Source organism: Argopecten irradians, chromosome 6 (assembly GCF_041381155.1).
Source record: "Argopecten irradians isolate NY chromosome 6, Ai_NY, whole genome shotgun sequence".
NCBI classification, from domain to species: Eukaryota; Metazoa; Mollusca; class Bivalvia; order Pectinida; family Pectinidae; genus Argopecten; species Argopecten irradians.
Genome location: NC_091139.1, coordinates 16,383,318 through 16,403,394, shown reverse-complemented (window position 1 = coordinate 16,403,394; position 20,077 = coordinate 16,383,318). Strand labels below are relative to the sequence as shown.

The following is a 20,077-nucleotide window of genomic DNA, read 5'->3' as shown; positions in this document are numbered from 1 at the left end:
TTATCTTATATAGTTCGATCATATCTCCCCTGATTCTCCTGAAGGCTAGCATTGGTAAATTTGGTTTCTTCAACCTGTCTTGGTAGGTCATGTTTTTTTTATTTTTGGGAGACATCTAATTGCTCTTCTTTGAACATCCTCTATTTTTTCAATATGTTTTTTAGATGTGGTGCCCACACAGGACTGGCATAATCGAGCTGGGATCTTACTAAACATTTGTATAGGGGAATAAATAACTCTTTATCCATAAACTGGAAAGTTCTTCTGAGAAGTGCGAACATAGAATTTGCTTTCTTAACTTTTTCTGATATGTGTTCATCAAAAGTTAATTCCGAGTCTATAGTTACTCCTATGTCTTTTTCCTGGATGGTTTTCTGCATGTTGTTTCCGTTGAGATGATAAAATCGTTCAGTTTCATTGTGGTTCCTGCTACGTCTTCTGCCTATCCTCATATGCTTACACTTTCCAGGGTGCATTTTTAGCAGCCAAGTGTCGCTCCACTTACACATAGTGTCAAGGTCTTTCTGAAGATCTAGGCTATCTTGATTGCTTTCAATTATTCGAATTATTATTATTTTAGTATCATCAGCAAATAAGTACATATCCGAGTCTACTGTTTCAGGGAGGTCATTCACGTAAATAACAAACATTAAAGGGCCTAGTACAGAACATTGTAGAACTCCTGATGGTACGTTGGTCCATTCAGAATCTATGCCGTTTACCGACCCTTTTTGCTGTCGACCTTTCAAGAATGACGAAATCCAAGAGATTATTTTATTGGAAAAATTATAAGAATGTAGTTTGTTGATTAATCTGTTATGAGGAACCGTATCGAAAGCCTTCTGATAATCCATATAAATATAATTTATCAATTTGCTTGTTACATTTGTATTAAATGATCTAGGACAAGAACGGTATACTCATTGGCCAAAGACATCCATGTTTCAAATAGGTTTGGTTTATTAAAGTGTCTTGTTGCTGTATATTCAGAACATCCGATGAAATAATACCGACTTCCATTTAATACCTGACAATATGACATATTCTATTTCCACTTTAACAGTAAGTGTTTGGTTTAATTGTATAGCAAAGAAAACAGACAAAGCTTTCGTCTGTTTGTCAGATCATCTGGCTTTATATTTCAGTAAATGTTAGTGTATTTAAGACAGCAAGTCAATCGTCAAACCAGGAAACCAACAAATGGCGAGCAGAAAGAGGTATCGACAATTGTACACTTCAAAAAATTGATCAAAACTGCTGTACTCACACTAAGACTCAAGATTTTAAGGAAGCGTGGTGGCGTGTTAATTTAGGAGAAAGCCATACAATACAGCGAATTACCATATACTACAGAGGTATGTTCAAATATGTGATATTATCAAGCTGAAAAACGGGGGTTATTATTTGTTACACATTTAATCATGATGTTAGCTGTTATAAGTGTACATGTTATGAAGATTTTATTACATTATTTTCAAAATGTGGGTTATGAATTGATGTTTTGTGTAGTTATAACCAATTAATTGTGTCATTCAGTGACATCATTTGGGAAAATGCTTACCGAGAATCAAATTCTTAACCGTGTATTTGAACTTAGAATTGAGACGTATTTTGTTTTCACCTCTATCAGACGGAACAGCACATCGTTTTGCTGGGTACTCCCTGTATGTGTCCAACACTACTAATCAAGCACAGGGGTTTCTCTGTTATAAGGATAACAGTACCTTAGCGCAGAATGTTAACATAAACCCAACACACCAGTGTCCAAGCGTAGCTCAATATGTTATTGTTCACAACCAAGTAAACAATCCAAAATACGACTGGCAGGATAACTTTGCTACTTTGGAATTATGTGAAGTCCAGGTGATGGGTATGTACAATTAAATTTTAAACATATCTGTAATTCAATATGAGAAGACTTGTAATGTTAATACATCAACATGTGCATGACAAAATATCGTGTTGTTCCATTGTATAAAGATACCGACAGTTGAATACACATACATGGGATCTTAAGTGAGTGTTCATTGCATATGATATTTTATGAAAAGAGTCTACAAAATTTCTATTTTTGTCTTCTTTGGCGAGCAAAAATGAAAACTTCGCTTCGATATAAGTTTCATTCAATGTCATATTAAATGAACACAAATCTAAGATACGGTTGTTCACCTTACAACAACAATATTTCGAATGTCATAAGTGTTGGGAAAAAATCAGCGGGCATTTTGTCACAACGTCTTCGGATCCTGACGTCACGTCTTGTTTACTGACGTCAAATCATGACCTCATAATGAATTTCTAGCGCTCTAATTATATTACATTAGTGACATATACAAAAATAGTATATGGACAAAGATATTCCATAATATCAGCTTATGGGTAGGGAGTGACCTCTCGACGCACCATATTAAGGTCGAATAAGGCGAAATTACAACAAAAGCCCCGGTTTATTTGGACGTTAAACCGTATCACCTACAAACCACATTATAGATCAGCTTTCATTAGTAACTTTTTTTCGCAGTATCGGTTATAAACCTACGCCTCCTTTGTATATAATGGCAATCACCGTAGTCCATAGACTTTCGGAAAACCATAATTTTTTCAATCGTACTCGTTTATAATAAAATATATTCATATATGTCTCTTAACTCATATAAACGAGTACGACTGAATACATCCCATCAGAATAGTAAAAAAACAAGCCATTATGTTTCTGAAATAAGACTTATTACCACATAAATATAATTGTTTTTTAACATTTTAGACACAAATATATATACTTACGTTTTATATTATCCAGGATGTCCAGTGGGGAAATATGGCTCTGGGAATTGCGACCACACCTGTTCTGTGGACTGCTTTGGAGGAAATTGTAACTCTGTGTCTGGATTCTGTTTCTGTAAGATGCTAACAGTTTAATTTGTTACTACGGAATCGTTTAGTGGGTAAAAAAAAACCCATTGCGAACGAAACAAATTTAAATGCTTAAAATCACAGCAACAACATTTCTTAACATTTTCTTTATGTTCGAACGTATGGTTTATTTAATGATTTGTTACGCAACCAGTGAAAAATTGACGTGTGACATAGTGTCTGATGAAGATGACGAAACGTTACACATACATGTATAAGTCTCACCGGCTGTAGAACAATATTATTACATAAAGTGAGACTAGTTCATATTTGTGAACGACAGACACAAAAATAGATCTATTGTTTTTCATCTTGTTACATACAGCTGTATATCCATGTCTTGCCTTTTTAGAACACACATCATGGCTAATCAACTTACATATCTATATAACTGCTTAAACTTAATTATTTGTTTATCACAGACTGCTTTGATGGAAAGTATGGAAATGATTGTCAACTTACATGCTCTGCGAATTGTAACAAGAGTTGCGAGAAGGATTCCGGACAATGTGATGGTAAGTTCATCTTATCTATTAGAATAAATTGAAACAAAAATTGTCTCTCAAAAACAATAGCAAAAATGTTAGTTGTCCATAAAATAAATATAACAAATGCATACCATTAAAACACTTTGAAAAACAAAATAATTTGCCTTCGTCGATATAATGTCATAGTTTATTGCTAGTTTCTGAAAGTATAATTGTATAGTCCAAAATCAAATAAAACCTCGTTTATTATGGTACTGGCAGTATCTTTCGAAAACGACTTCACAATTAATCTGAGTTGTAACCACGTTAGATGTTGACAATGCGCTCGCGGTTGACCATTTGAGTATCAATATGTTTGTTTCTAAATAGTTGCTGAACAACATACGCAGCATTATTACACTCGTCCCTGTCCCATTTGAGTATTGTAATCAATTTTGTGCAAGTGACGATATAAAAAAATCCTAACCTGATCCTATTACCTCGATCGGAACACCTCGCCCACTTCGGCGAATATAGGCACTGAGCAAACTATATGAATACACATTAAAATGATGTGTTTGTGATCCGCACGGACAACGGCCAAATTACCGACTACCTGTAGGACTATATCACAAAGGGTTGCCTCCCTTGTCAAACATTTATAGACCATTATTTTTGTCTGCTTCATAGCCGTATCTTTATTCCACACGTAGATCTAAACGTATAATAATAATAAAAAGAACGTAAACAAAGTCCTTGATTTATACTTCCTAAATATTCTTTTACAAACTATACGCGATATATTTATCAAAATGAACATGAATACTTGAACAAGAATCATCAGACGAAATTTTCTTTAAGCTATGAATTGTTAAGAAAATTCATCCAACGGTAACCTTTTGTTAATTTAATATATATGACTTAATACATTAAACTTGAGTTTGAATCCATACATTGTGCCTCAATAGGGAAGTTATTAAACCATTTTGAAATATTTACCAAAAGTCAGTGTTTATTTGTATGGCGGCGCATACATTTCGTTGTGTACGTTTCTGTTTATTCATCATATGAAAACGACATAGCCGATTACTTAATTGGTTTATATGGTATTGCTTTGAACAGTCCGTGATTGTGGTTGAGCGGCATCATCAGTTCAATTAATAGGTCATTCATAAATTATAAGTTATAATTAACAGTAATGCGGAACAAAGTAGACAAATATTTAACTATACAGCATAATGGAGCGCAATTAGCTTTCGGCAAGTGGCAGCCTCGAAAAATTGATAATTTGTTTTGTCCACACGGTTGGAATTACTTCCTTGACCCATATTTACCATTTGAAGTAATTCGTATCCAGCAGACTTACGTTTGATTGGATCCCGTGTCATCTGGAAAATCCTGTTGATATTACTTCTTTGACCCTTATACATACAAGGAGATATACAATTCAGGAATCATTATCATAAATATTACAAACTCCTCTTCTGATTTTACTAACCAGATATCATAATTACACATGAACATATACTGTTATCAAAATACCGCTTATTATTAAATTGTAATCATCATTTTAGAGTTCATAGAATAGACATAACTTCTTTTTCTTTTCTTTTTTAAATTGTATACTAAGTTATCATTTTAAATATGCGTAAAGAGAAAACAATTACATGTAATAGATGTAAAATGTCCACTTTCAACAAAATTGATGATGTCATTATAAACACATTTTGTGTCCAATATCGTTGTCTAAAATAGTCATATGCATCGCATTCCTAGCAGTCATATCAAAACTAGAAATATACCTGCCTCCACTATATACCAGTACAAAGATTTGAGCATGCTGTTTGACTGTACACCGCCCAAAAGAGGGCGACTGCATCATTTTCAAAAAGGAAGCACCTACAAGATCAAGGAAACCATCATCTAAATCCCATATACAGAATATACAGATGCAGTCGACGAAGAAATACCTATTGCCAACTAGTTACGTTGAAGCCAACTAGTTACGATGAAGCCTGTTACCATGGGCGCCGCCATCTTTTTCAGGAAGTAGTACGAAATTGTTACTACTTATTTCCAAGTCCAGTTTCGGAACATATGACGAGGTGACCCGATTCTCCCTTACCCCTGCACTGTATTGATAACAATTCTGGGTTATGCAATCGCATAGTGTTCTTTTACGAATCTTATTCCATTTCGCAATTTGCGTCGTGTACAGTTTCCAGCAGTAAACCCTTTAAATGGTTAAGGCATGCTATTATCTTTGTAATTTTATTTTTGAAATAAGTAGCTGCTTAAATATATCCAGCAAATAACGATTTTGTTTATTTCAGCATGTACCGCCGGTAAAACAGGTGTTTCGTGTGAAGACAACTGTGCAGTGAACTGTGTGTCATGCAGTCGGTCGTCAGCTACAGACTGCTTCGGTAACTAACTTCAACCAAGTCAATGACAGCTGAAAGTTAAGATTTGATTTACAACAAAAGAGCATTAAGGATAAAATAGTAAGATGATTCAAAGCTATATCCTATATGATATATCATACCCGGGGGCTAATATGTTGCTAATCTCATGAACATGCAAAAGCTTAAACATGTATTTGGGGAGAACCCGGCAATGCAACGGTACCGAATCTGAATGATATAGGTTGAATTTGGTATTCTATACAATGCATAACATATAATACCTGAAGCTGAATACATTAAAAAGCTATATTTGATTTGTGCATATTTGGCCTCACCTCCAACCAAATATTTTATATTAATATTTAGCAACATGATTTTGAAATTTAATGTTTAATACACAACTGAAAGTAAATGAATTTGCTATCAAAATTATGCTGTTTAGTAAACGCTAACAACAAATATACGAATGATGACGTTGAACACTTATTATTTTTTGAACATATTTTTTGAATCCAAAGACGCATATATACGTTCAATCCGAATGCAGAATACACTTAATGGATGATACTCATTTCTTACATTCATATTTAAGAATGTGAGAATGGAAAGCATGGGACTGCGTGTCAGCTGAATTGCCCAAACAACTGTCGAGGCAGAACGTGCTTTAAGGATAACGGATTTTGCTTTCGTAAATGATGAAGTATCCAATACAATTACAAAGTAAAACACGGAATTAGCAGCATTCATTATGAAATCTATGTTCACTACTTTTGATTTTAATATTTTTTCTTAGTTTTAACCGCACGAATCATCAATTCATATGTCATATATTATTACTAAGGGTAGTATGGATTCGATTCTAGTCATATGGTATTAAACATTTCATAGAATGCATAACCGGAAAATACGGTGATCAATGCGGAAGTGACTGTCCAGGGAACTGTAAGGACAGAGTATGTTTGAAGAGTAACGGATATTGTGTGGGTAAGTTATACATGTTAAAAATGTATGTACTTGTATTAAGTGGTCACTAAGCCGTTCTTTTCTTAATTAGGGCCCACATTGAGATGCGGGTGCCCTATATTAATGAACTTGGCTGTCTATTCGTCTCTTCTTTTTTTTTCTTTTGTACAATCACGATGGAAGAACGTAGAGTATTGTTCTCAAAGTTGGTAAGATGATTTCCCCATGCCATCTAGACCTGCCGTTTTTACCGAATCGGTTATACGAATTCAAAATGACCGCTAAGCGGTAATTTTAAAATGACCAAAAATGAGAGTTTTGTCTGGAAGGTAGTGAAGTACTGTGCTTTAAATTTGGTAGAATAATTCACCATTAAAATCTGGTGTGTTACTTTTGGGCTACCATGGATCGAAAAATTGCTTATCGGCCATATTGGATTTGATTAGTAATACACAAGGTATCATAAGTTTTGTCCTAATTGTTCCATATTGATGTCGACTTCCTTGCAGTGGACACTTTAAAAGTAATTTGTGGTGTGAAAAATATCGTGGTAGACATTTTGGGACCTGTATAAAACAAATCCCGTTGTTTTCTTTATAATGGTCCCGCAACAACTATCGCAACACAATGCGTATTTAATGTGATACAGTAAAAGCTTTTTATGCGTATTTTAGGAGATTGTGTCGACGGAAAATATGGTAGTAAGTGTGAGATTGATTGTCCAAGCGGCTGTAAAGATAAATGTAAAAAGGACAATGGGAATTGTTTAGGTAAGTATCAAACGAACTTGACTTAATCACTATCCACATATTTTAATGTTTGAGGGTTTTTCCAAATAACAAAATAATATATCACATCACCCTATTTCAAGTCTTAAAAAATCGTCAAAGATGTAATGAGAATGGGAATGCCAAACTAAATCTCAAAATGGATTCAAATTTAGCAAATGTCAACCAAAATTATGATTAATGGACAATAAAACTATGTATAGTAAGTATCGTCGTCGTTATGTAATGTTATGTAATTGTTTGAATTTTCAGAATGTATTCCCGGCAAAACAGGAAGCATCTGTGATATGAATTGTGCATCAAATTGTGTGACATGCAGTCAAACAACCTCGCAATGTTTTGGTAATGATCTTTTAAATGTTTTAGTCTAAAGTTGTTTGGAAATATAAGGTTAGAAATGGTATTGCTTTTCCATATAAATTTAAAAATTTAGATTGGTTGTGATTAACAATACTGGCAGAAGCTAAAGATATACATTTCCATTTATTAGAATGCATCCCAGGAAAATACGGCCAGACTTGCTCACAGGATTGCCGTGGTACCTGCAAAAACAATATGTGTCAAAAAGATTTCGGAAATTGTACAGGTAATTATTTACAATGCTCAATAATATGAACAGTAATGTCTTTTTTATGAGAAATGTTTAACACATGTACAGGCTATCAGGAAATGTTCGAACTAGCTGTAACAAAATTTCAATTTTCAAGGAAAAATTCTGAAGGAAGGCAAAACCCTAATTAATATGGAAATTCCTTAAAATTAAATAAATGGAAAATTAAATATTTACTAAAAACCGAGCACTCTCTGTTAACTCAACCGCCATACCATTTAAGGTCAAATCCAGGCCTTGTCACAATATTAATTAAGAAATGTTCATCAGCGGCAATATCGAAAGCAGATAGCAAACAACATCCATTCTAGAATATCCGAGGTATCAAAACTTGTTTCATATGGGGGAGATAACACGTTGTTTGAAATGTAATTTCAATTTCAAACAATTTAGAATCATAACAGTTTGACAAATAATTTTGTTGAATTCAATTAAATATGCTCCACCATGGCCACTGACGAACTTTTACAGAAACAGACAGATTTGTATTTTCCTCAGTTATAAAATTGACTTTCTTTAGATTATTACTTTCTTTAAAAAAAAAAGAGCTTTTTATTTTAATTCACGATAAAAATATTAAGATTAATTAATTGCGCCCTGAAAAAAATGCACGGCACTATGCTCTATATGGAATGAAATACTAATTGGGCATGAACCAAAAGCAAAATAAATAAAATATATGCATTTTGACAATTGTGTTAATTACATGTAGACACACATGCACGATTAAATATCAGTCTCAATGTACAGTAAATATTTTGGCAAATGAACACTTAGACTGACATTAGTGAAATCGTTACATATTGTAATCTATTTCAAACTTCGCAATAACAGCATTTTCAATCAAATTATTGCGAAACTAGTCCCGATTTGCGATGTCCTCAAACATGATACTCTGTTTCAGACATATAGTCAGATATTTGATTTGATCCAAATACGTGTTTAAATTGTATACCTAACCTTCGTTAGATTGTCCGCCTGGGAAATATGGGTCTTTGTGTAATATGAACTGTTCTGTCAACTGTCTCAATGTCGAATGCAATATAAGAAGTGGAGTTTGTGAAGGTATGTTTATTAATGTGCATGAAACTAATATGTTTTCCAAAATTATACTGTATTTCAAGCGCTCTGACTTTTCAAATATATGTGATATTAAAGCATATTTAAGGTAACAATATACAGTTATGTAAATAAATCATCATACATAGAAATTGAATTTCTTCATAATTGTAACGCTGCATGGAATTCAAAGCAAGCCATGCCAATATTGATGCGACTCTTTCATATTAAAAAAGCATTGTGATTTTATTTTAAATGCCTATCAAAGGATGCAAGAATGGATACTTTAGACCAGATTGTAATTCACAATGTGACCCCGGTTGCAAAAAATGTCAACAAGGTGACGGCATTTGTACAGGTAATTCATTTAACTAATCTAACTTTCAAATTTAAAGTATCTGGCGTTTTAAAGAAGGTGTTTCCTTAAATATTTAACTTATATATGGGTTCCCGACGTTTGTTTGCTCAACTTTCGATTTGGCAGGAATGCAAAACTCATTACTGATTGAGCGTATATATGTCCAAAATCATAAAACCTTTTCACTGATTGAGCGTATATATGTCCAAAATCATCTTAATAACAATTGTCAATTTTAGAGAAATCTATGTTACACGATTTAGTATCTTCATTTAATATTTTTTATAAATGTTTTATGCAACTCCATAGAAATCCAAAAGCTCCATGTCATAGGAATCATTTCAAATGAGGGGTATAATGTTCACTTTTTTATTGATAGAGTGCACGGACAGTATGTACGGTGCTAACTGTAGTATACCGTGTGGAAACTGTGAGAGATGTAGGAAGGATACTGGTGAATGTCTATCGATGTGTGCTGCTGGATACGAGGGGAATACCTGTATGGCGAGTAAGATATCAAAACTTTGTTCATTTATATATAGTGTTTGTTCTTGTAAATATGGGATGCAAATTGAAACTCTGTCGAGCCACTGTAAACTTACTTATAATGGAGCATAAAACTGTCACACAAAAATGATATTTGAACATGTTGGCTTAGAGATGAATTCGCGCACTCCAAGCAATTTCTGTACTAACGACAACACGACATACATAATATATAAATGACGTAATCATATGATAGGTCCAAAAATCCCAAATATTATCATCAGTTAAGTTCACAGTACGTCAGAAAGTTAGATTTATTACGGAATAGTAAGGTTACGTTAAATAAATGTCATAGCCCACAGTGTTGTCGCTAACTAGTCAGAGTTTCTTGAAAAACATTCAATTTCAAATCAAATCCAAAAGTCTTTTTGTCGACATATAGAACATATATTTTCGTTATGAATCAATTATGCTTATCATTTATTGTGGGGTTTGGTGTGTTTTTATTCTCATTTCACACAAATCTCTTGTCATTTAAGTATCAAACTAATCGTAGATTCTATATATCACAATAGCTGCCGATCGTAATTTGATTTCGCGTTAATTACAGGAATCATGCCGCCATCTAGCGACAGTACGGGGGCGATTGTTGGTGTCCTAGTAGGCATACTGGTCGTGGTGGTGATAATCATTGTCATTCTGTTAATTATCAGAAGGTAGGTTTGTTTACTACATGTGGTTTTGTTTATATAAAATGTATGAAATATAATTTCCACTGACATTCTATCAACATCAAACAGCCTTTCCCATAGTAATATATCAATCATCTAGCAATAAAAGGATATATGCATTGACCTGTATGTTCGTATTCACATTGTACACGTCATTTGTATCATTTGCTTGATAAAAAAACTTTTTTTTTTATTTTGTGAAAATTTTAGACGGAGACAAAATTCAGCGAAAGATCAACCTTGCGACGATATAAACAGAAATGGACTATCCAATTCATTCCGTCACAAGAGAATGAATGGTAAGGTTTGGTAACGTAATGTCGGAAATAATCAACAATATAAATAAATTGTAACTTTTTTGCTAGACCATTATAATGACTTGAATTATAATTTAGAACCATTCCAAAATAACATAGATTAATAAATAGGAAGTATATTATTACATAATTGAAAAATATCAATTTCTATATTAGGTGAGAGTAACAATTCAAACGTTTATTCCGAGCCCGAACCTGAGGCCAGATACGTTAAAGAGACAAAGATAGGAGAAGGACATGTTTATATCAACGCTAATGACGTCACTAAGGACGAACATCTGGGGAGTGTTTACGCCAATGCTTATATCGACGATTCCTACTATAATGCCGTTGACCCTGGGACCGCGATATCGGAATTGAAAACAATGGTTAAAACAAAGATGCTCAACAAGGCTAAAGCATTTGAGGACGAATATAAGGTAAAAGCAAACTCACGAAAAAAAGTAAAATGTTTTAGAAAGATACGTTTTCTTTAACTTTTCTGAGATAAATATTAATGTTGAAATATTTCAGAAATTAAAATTTGAATTAGGGAATTGACCGAACGACCTTGAGATAATTTATGAGAATAGTATAAACATTCTTTATGAGTTCCTGTAATAATGCCGGATATTGTTAATATTCATTGACAAGAAATGGTTTTGGTGTAAATGTTTAAATGAATGTCATATATTTAAAGGCTCTTCCTACTGGCGACCTCCATGCGAACAAAATTGGGATGAAATCAGAAAACAAATGGAAAAATAGATTCAAGACTACTTTTCCATGTAAGTCTTTATTATCGAGTTGAAACGATTTTACAAAATTTTGTTATTTAAAAATCAAACCGTCAAACGTGCAAGCATGTTAAATCTCTCTCTCTCTATATATATCTATGAAAATGTTTTTGCTATTATCAAAATACTTCAATATGAAAACAATCTGTAACAAAGGTATTATATTAAAAAAAGAAATAAATACCTACATTTCATTGTACATTTTCCCTTTATCGATTAAAATATACTCCTTCTTTTGCAGTTGTGATCGTTTCCCTATGGATCCTTAATCTTCTTAAGTTATTTCTTTAAAATCACTGAAGTAACTTATTTCGATAATCGTGTTTCAGATGACCATTCCCGAGTGATTCTTGACAAAGTAGACAAAGATGCCCACTCTGATTACATCAACGCCAACTACATTGATGTTTGTATAGCAATCAATTATGATATATTATCTCAGTAAAACTTTGATTAATCTACATGACAATACATGCATAAAGCATTTATATATCAGTATATACTAAACTTTAAGAACATGACTGCATATGTATTTTGCGAGAAAAATGTTAGGTGCAATATTGTAGACCCAAAGATTTCTAAGCTGATAATGGTACACGCCTATTCCATACTAGAAAAATGTATTATGGAATAAATATGATAAGATATAGAAATTATAAGAATATCTCTTCCGTTTCATATGCTATGTTAAAATTTATTGGAGAAAATATGATATCGTAAAAGACTCAAGATAACGACTGCGGAGTATTTATAAAACTCGTTCAATTTCAGGGTGTCTCCCTACCAACTGAGTACATCGCAACTCAAGGTAAGTTAATATTGATATAAACAGCGACAACAATAAGTAACTGTCAATTAGTTTAATTAACAGTCTCTACTGTAGATTCATTCATGGCATTTTCTAGTCATTTTGGGTTCATAATGGGTCCTTGATTTTCTTCTGTTCCATTCATAAATGATTTTTGAAACACAAGTTTATCTTGATTAAATAGTTTTTAACTTGAACTGAAAACAACCAATAGATACGATTCATTTTGTGGCATTCTTGAAAATAAGGGTCATTGAAATCATTTTACATCTGATTGAATTTTGATGATATTGCGCACGTGGTAAGTTGACCGCCCTTCGGTTAAATGTTTCAACGCATGATCAACTGGTGAAATGATATACATGTAGCATACCCAGTCTGCTCGAAAACTTGGAGAAATAATTTCGTGGTTTTATCGTGGGGGATAGAACATTACTTGTTTGTAATTGTTTGTAAATTCCACAAATTATTGTCAGTTAATTCAACCTTTTTTTCTTTGATAATAGGCCCAATCGACAAAACAATTGATGATTTTTGGCGTATGATTTGGCAACTGCAATCCGGAAAAATCGTTATGCTGACTAACCTTGTCGAGGGAACAAAGGTAATTAAAACCCCATACTGGTTTTATTGTGTTCACATCATTACGATAACACAAAGAACACCGTAAAACATCACAGATAATTGCATAAAATGTAATACATTGTATATGATATTTTAACGATATGAAGAGCTGCAAGGTATATTATTATCATTTTATTAATATCGAATTGAAATGTATGAGGAAATGAACACATTGCCTGAATATTTGTAGAAAAAGTGCGCCAAATACTGGCCTGACGAAGGAGAACCGATGATAACAAAACATTTCAGCATCGTGCAGGACAGAGAGAGGGTCTATGCGTTCTATTTAATCAGGGATATCGCAATCACAGAAAAGAAGGTATCGGTTTCTACAGTAGCCCCACAATTATCTAGATACCAATAGTCCGGAAAACTTAAAAATTCGGATGGAATAATAAGAGAATGGATTTGATAATTGACAAAGAAAACAGAATCCAGCGATCCGGAAAATTCGCAATCCGGAGGTTTTTGCTGGGAACGCAAGTGATTATCGGAGGTTCACTGTATAGTTATTTGTTTGAAAAATAATATCTATATGCTATGCCGAAGTTACATGTTGCAAATGTGTGTGTAAATGTTGTGTTTATACCTATTTGATGATTATTGTTAGTGGAGTTTAAAACATTTCAGACCAAGTCTGTACGACAAATCCATCAGTTTCACTACACCACGTGGCCAGACCACGGGACCCCAGATCCCAACGAACTTGTTGTGTTCCATCGCCGCATCATTAAATATAAAAACAACTTACCAGGAAAGATGGTAGTTCATTGCAGGTAGTTATGGTCATTTTTAAAATAATATAGAATGTAACATATTTTGCTTCAGTTCAAAACAGGTTTTTGTTTTCATTTTATCTAAATTCCTTTGCGTATGGCCCGGATCAATCAACGTGTTAAGGCTTCATTCATTTCTTCATTTAAGTTAATAGAATGTGATAAATCGATGGGTGGATAAAATACTGTGAATAGGTGAATGATATGGCAACTCTTTAATTTCAGTGCCGGTATAGGACGGACCGGAACATTTATCGCCCTTGATGCCTTATGGAAACATGGAAGACAAGTCGGAGCTGTAGATGTTAACCGATATATTAAAACAATGAGAGGGAATAGGGTAAACATGGTCCAAACGAGTGTAAGTGGGCTTTGATTCCCGTCTTTGTCCTATTGAAAACCAGCGTCATTTAAGGACGTGCAAAATTTTTGTTGAAGGAAAGCCGTAGTACCAAGAATAAAATAGGCAACTGTTTAGTTGAAAAATTGTACCATATTGAACGTGTTTGGAGATGGCTAAAATAGGCTTTGCCTGATGCCAAATTCATTTGATTTTTGCAGGAAAACTTTTTGAAATTGAAATAAATTGACACCAATTGAAATATCGATTGCCATAAAATGTTTACATTATGGCAAAATATCAACCTTCAAGTTTCTTTTAAGTTCAAACTGAAAGTTTAATGTTCTACTGCTTTTCCGGTGAACCATATTCAATGCTGTATCATCCTATATTAAAATATTGCCAAATGAAAGGAAACAAAGACTAATAGTGAAAAGCAAAATGATAACAATATATTTTGTTATATATAGGAACAATATATCGCTCTCCACCACATCTTGATCGAGGCGTTTGACCTACCGGACACGTTGGTATCGAGAGAGAAGTTCCACACAACTTTGACTAGTTTGCAGAATGGTTCACCGGAGAACCAGACAAAACTGAGACAGGAATATCAGGTTCATAATCTCATATCTTGATTTACATTGTCAACGTTCGTTTTTGTATGTATGAATATTTTTTCAATGCCCTTTATTTTTATTTTCAACTATTTTGGTCATGTAAAGGTGAGAGGCAAGTTTGAAATTCATTTATTATCCTCAATTGTCTTTTAGGCAACAAAACTAAACCGTATATAATATTAAATTCTCAACGAGACATTGTTTTTTACATATACATATGAAGGTCTTTCTGAACGGAAATTATGCGACAATAAATCTACAAATTCCGAACTTGACGTCCTGTGAGCGATACGGTAGATATTAAGAATGGCAGTTATGTTTGCTTTAGACAAAAAATATATAAATGCAAGTATACGCATAAAATAATTAGACAACTAGCCTACAAAAAATATAGTACAAATGCCCGAGTGATTGTCTGAGGAACTGCTCCACTAGGACACATTGGTACCATTTTGAACACGGCCGAAAGGTATGGTAGGCTGCGTACGTATATCCGTTCTATAAAAACAATTGTTCGTGTTATTTTCATATTTTCCCATGCTGATCAATCCGACTTACTTCCGTTCGTGTCACTGCATCGGTACCGACGGAGTGAAACGAAGGGCAGTAACTCTGATAGAACGGAATGATAATAGTTGAACTAAAAAGGAAAACTAACGAAAACTATTTTTAGTCATCATTCTTCCTTAAAATTTTTTTCGATGATTTGTTTTAACAGCTAACACAGGATCTGAAGCCTACATATACCACTGAGGACTGCAGAACTGGCTCATTACCCACAAACAGTAACAAGAACAGAGACCAAAAGTCCCTGCCAGGTACACTACCAAATACAGAAATATGTGCTTCAACAGGGCAGCTAGTAGACCCCTCAGAGTGTGTTTGACTCTCAAAAAATCATATTTGACTCACATGTTTGAAACACATGTCTATTTATGTTTTATATATTTATTATATATTTCGATTCTTCAGATTTCTGAGAAATAAATATTTGATTCCCGTAACTGCTAAATGCCAAGGGTAAACTTGATGCCCTGATCAAGAACTAGGTTTGACATATTAATGTATTATTGCATTTTCAAAACGAAATGAACTGATTTATAAACAAATACATAATTTGTGATTTACTTTCAGTTGACAGATTTAGGGTATACTTGAATTCCCCTCCACTGGGCAGCACAGACTATATCAACGCCGTGGAAATTCCTGTAAGTTCGTATATATATACTGTAATACATCACAAAGAAGTATTTTCCTCATATCATTACAACAGTTACGTTTAGTGCTATAACTTAATTGACCAATCGTGATAGACGATACTATAATCAAATGTCTTCTATATTTAAATGCATATATATTTTTCTGAAATTCCAAATTGTAATTCATAGCATAAAATGTATTTTATTCTTCAGGTATAAAATGCATGCTGTGCGAAGGTTATGCATTTGATTGCATTTTATGTAACACATTTCACTGTTCGTATAACGAAATAATTTGCTAAATCAATTATGTGTAACAAAAATAAGTCAACAAGCTCATTCGTAAAATCTAATGACGTAACAATTAACACATGTGAAATAGAACGATATAGATATTAATCATTGTGATAAACTATATAATACGAACATCCTTCATTACTTTCATTCTAGTCCTACACCTCCAGAAATGGCTACATCGTCACACAGAATCCTTTACACAACACCGTAGTCGACCTATTAACAATGATAATGGACTACGACTGTGACACCGTAGTTATCATCGAAAACGACAACCTGGTAATTATACATTATGTTTGTGTATACTGTAGAGTTTTTAATATTCAAGGGGTTTTAATTTGGCTAAATTCGAGGATTCATCCAAATTTAATACCTCGCAAAATTGATCAAATGCATGCCACACATACAAAATTTACAATGATAATTCGCGAAAATCAGTACCCGCAAATAAAATTTTAAACAGCAAATCGTTACACATATGAAATTTAACAACTATACGTCAAGCAAATGCGGTGTTAAATCAAAAGCAACAGCTTATGATTTTTGATACGTTATTATAAATCATTTTAAAGATTTGTATTTATGGACAAGCTAGAACAACTCTGACGTTACATTTGATGTTAGTGATTTATATGTCAATTCCATTGTTCATTGAGAAGAAAGTTTACATACCGATAAATCTTTATTTTGATATGTTTCTAACGCTTAATTTCGTATATCATTGACATGTTTACTTTATTGTTTAATAGTCTATATATTGCAAAAAAAAATGTTATTCATTACAAGTCTCGGAACTAAGAGCGGTTCTAATATCGTTTTTAGTTTATTATGATACCTATGACAAACAATACACTTCCTTTTGCATGTTATTTAGAATGTGTTATGATCATTGTCTAACGTGATAAACACTTGCGAAAGACTCATTTACAACAATTTTAATGACAAATGTACATGTAATCAACCTATTAGACGTCAAATTATATAAAACAAATCGATTTGGGCAAAAATTAATTGTGTGAATCAGCGATATTGTGAAATGTCAATTTTCAGGAATGGTTGCCAGAAAAGGACAGCGAAAAATCTCTCGGAGGTTTTGTAATCCAACATGCAGCAGACTCATCGAGTCTTTCCAATACAGACGTTACCGATTTTGTCATCTCAAACAAAGTAAGAGAGTTCATTTAAGGCGTTTTGATTCAATCGTAAACGATACCTTATAATTTGTTTTGTAATAAAAGTTTACATGTATGTAGACATTCCACGTTTAACTTGGTTTATATAGTGTTTTTGTTCCTTCGTTTTATGCTACCGTAACATGTGAACAAAACAAAGGTTACATACCTGTTAATCAAAGTTCAAGATAGGTATGGAGAAACCAGAAATATCAATATATTCCAGTCAGAACTTGGATAACCTACCTGTTCATGCTTGATTATAACAGGAACACAAATATGAATCCAGAGTAAGAGTGTTTCACATGTCTGGATGGGATAAAGAAGTATCAATTCCACAAAACTCTCAAGGTCTCCTGCAACTTCTAGAGATTGTAGACAGCCGCCGGAAGTCAAACCAATCTAAACAAACAGTGGTCATGTGCAGGTTTGTAATAAAAGTTTATTTGTTTTTTTTTGCAATAAAACGAGGGCTTTCTGATCTACATATTTTTTATCATCATTTGGAAAGATATAAAATTAAGAATTACTGACGGTATATCAAGTTAAATTGTGTTCCAATGTATTGTTTGCGTTCAGTTTTCGTTCACCACATATGCATATTTCATATTGTTTGTATTTTCCTGTAAATATCATTAGCTTTGTGATAAAACTATTTATCAAGGAACTCGAAGTGTAAATTACAAAGACATATATTATCTTCTTCAGAATTGCATCAAACCCATAATAAATAAATAAAATGATACATACAATAATCCACTTTCTTTTTGCAAGATGGTAATCTTATTGTAATTTCTCTACAAAGGTCGAACATGAATCGAAATGTTGCACGAAAAATTATATAAAACGTACATATGAATGCATACTTGTCTGTAACAGCTCTTGATGGCGAACTTATGTTTTCGCGAATAAGTGTATACGCAAAAATATAGTGCTTTACATTCAAGTTACTCCATCTAAAATGGTATGTAAATACTCCGTATAGTTATATGTTAAAATTAACAAAAATTACAACAGTTACATCAGTAGACATTTCTCACATACAAAAGACTTAAAAGTGGAATCATGTATGAAACATACGACACTTAATGCACTTCCGTTGTTTTACTTTTCAGAGACGGGTACTCAGAAAGTGGACTTTTCTGTTGTATAAGCAACGCGCGGGATCAGATTAAAACTGATGAAGAGGTCGACATTTTCCAAATTGCCCGACAATTACTTTTCAGACGACCCGAGTTCGTCACATGCTTTGTACGTATCATATAGATATGTGACAGTACTGTATTGTACTAGATTTGTATCTTATCACTTGAATTATTTTGCACTGCAGAGGTAGGTTTAGAAAATAGGAAATGCGGTCGGTCGTTCTTTATATCGCACATTTATAAATGATATAAAACACGCTTATAGCGAACCTCTGGGTATCAACGGAATCACTTCGATATAAGAATAGTTAGATATACACACATCATATAGGAACCTTGATGAGGAATGAAAATTATTTGGAACTAATTTCAACAGAACATTGATTTAAGAAGCATTGTAAAGACGACATTATGACTATGTTCTTTATAAACACAATTTATATGCAGTATACACCCACTAATTAAAGAAATTGTTTTCTTCCGTTTCAGGACCAATACCAGTGCTGTTACAACACAATTAGGGATTATCTTGATACCACAGATGTGTATATGAACTGAAAATTTAAAACAACGATTAAACAGAATATTGGATATCATTTCAATTGACCTCTTCTGTGTGGACATAAATGATATTCTACAACGAGGAGTTATCACAATGCGACATATACACTTATATGTAAATATGTATGATATTGTATGATTTATTACAATTATTGATTGTATAGATACCACAAAGATGTGTTTCAAATATGGACCGACAGTTGGGTAAATATAACGTTGTACAAACCTGGTTGAATCGAATATTCACCGAGATAAGGTTACTTAATGTAGCCTCCATATAGTGTATACAAATGACATTCGAACTCATGTGCAAAAATGTAATGTTTAAGCCAGGTTACTATCGTTAAGTGTGTATGATCAGTACGAGATTACAAACGACAAACTATAACAACAATAACGGGAAAAAAGGTAAAATTTGTAGACTTGAAAATAGGTGCTGAATCAGACGTGATTCTATACATGCTAGAAAGTATCATTTATTGTAAAGTAATTTCAGTTCACCTGAGACGAAGTCTCCAGTGAGCTCTATGTATTCTTATCGCCTTTTGTCGTGCGTCGTCTATTTTCTATCGTGTGTCCATTAACAATTTACATTTTTGAATTTTTCTCCCGAACTGCTTTCAATGAAATTTAGCATAAACCTTTTTGACCAGTATGAGATT

General features: G+C 33.2%; 1 protein-coding gene and 1 long non-coding RNA gene across 3 annotated transcripts in view; one reads left to right on the top strand and one right to left on the bottom strand.

The window, feature by feature from the left end:
• Positions 1-4,909, bottom strand: part of LOC138325154 (uncharacterized) — a 12,979-nt gene extending 8,070 nt beyond the window's left edge. Inside the window, exons 1-3 of the long non-coding RNA XR_011208734.1 lie at positions 4,747-4,909; positions 3,376-3,443; positions 2,785-2,897 (exon numbers count right to left, since the gene is read on the bottom strand). This is a non-coding gene — a long non-coding RNA (uncharacterized lncRNA). The remainder of the gene's footprint in view (positions 1-2,784; positions 2,898-3,375; positions 3,444-4,746) is intronic.
• The window catches only part of LOC138325146 (receptor-type tyrosine-protein phosphatase alpha-like), a 20,877-nt gene extending 800 nt beyond the window's left edge, over positions 1-20,077 (top strand). The window contains exons 2-32 of one of the 2 annotated variants that reach the window (XM_069270601.1): positions 1,146-1,355; positions 1,631-1,870; positions 2,801-2,899; positions 3,336-3,428; positions 5,714-5,806; positions 6,378-6,473; positions 6,674-6,769; positions 7,423-7,518; positions 7,789-7,878; positions 8,027-8,122; positions 9,116-9,211; positions 9,474-9,563; positions 9,943-10,071; positions 10,660-10,765; positions 10,991-11,079; positions 11,254-11,516; positions 11,777-11,864; positions 12,203-12,279; positions 12,645-12,681; positions 13,188-13,285; positions 13,496-13,624; positions 13,936-14,081; positions 14,307-14,442; positions 14,892-15,038; positions 15,760-15,859; positions 16,176-16,249; positions 16,691-16,816; positions 17,588-17,704; positions 17,979-18,136; positions 18,825-18,960; positions 19,344-20,077. In XM_069270601.1, the coding sequence (XP_069126702.1) occupies positions 1,146-1,355; positions 1,631-1,870; positions 2,801-2,899; positions 3,336-3,428; positions 5,714-5,806; positions 6,378-6,473; positions 6,674-6,769; positions 7,423-7,518; positions 7,789-7,878; positions 8,027-8,122; positions 9,116-9,211; positions 9,474-9,563; positions 9,943-10,071; positions 10,660-10,765; positions 10,991-11,079; positions 11,254-11,516; positions 11,777-11,864; positions 12,203-12,279; positions 12,645-12,681; positions 13,188-13,285; positions 13,496-13,624; positions 13,936-14,081; positions 14,307-14,442; positions 14,892-15,038; positions 15,760-15,859; positions 16,176-16,249; positions 16,691-16,816; positions 17,588-17,704; positions 17,979-18,136; positions 18,825-18,960; positions 19,344-19,412 (3,620 nt within the window). In that variant the 3' untranslated portion in view covers positions 19,413-20,077. The remainder of the gene's footprint in view (positions 1-1,145; positions 1,356-1,630; positions 1,871-2,800; positions 2,900-3,335; positions 3,429-5,713; positions 5,807-6,377; positions 6,474-6,673; positions 6,770-7,422; positions 7,519-7,788; positions 7,879-8,026; positions 8,123-9,115; positions 9,212-9,473; positions 9,564-9,942; positions 10,072-10,659; positions 10,766-10,990; positions 11,080-11,253; positions 11,517-11,776; positions 11,865-12,202; positions 12,280-12,644; positions 12,682-13,187; positions 13,286-13,495; positions 13,625-13,935; positions 14,082-14,306; positions 14,443-14,891; positions 15,039-15,759; positions 15,860-16,175; positions 16,250-16,690; positions 16,817-17,587; positions 17,705-17,978; positions 18,137-18,824; positions 18,961-19,343) is intronic. The other variant, XM_069270602.1, reaches the window with a different exon arrangement.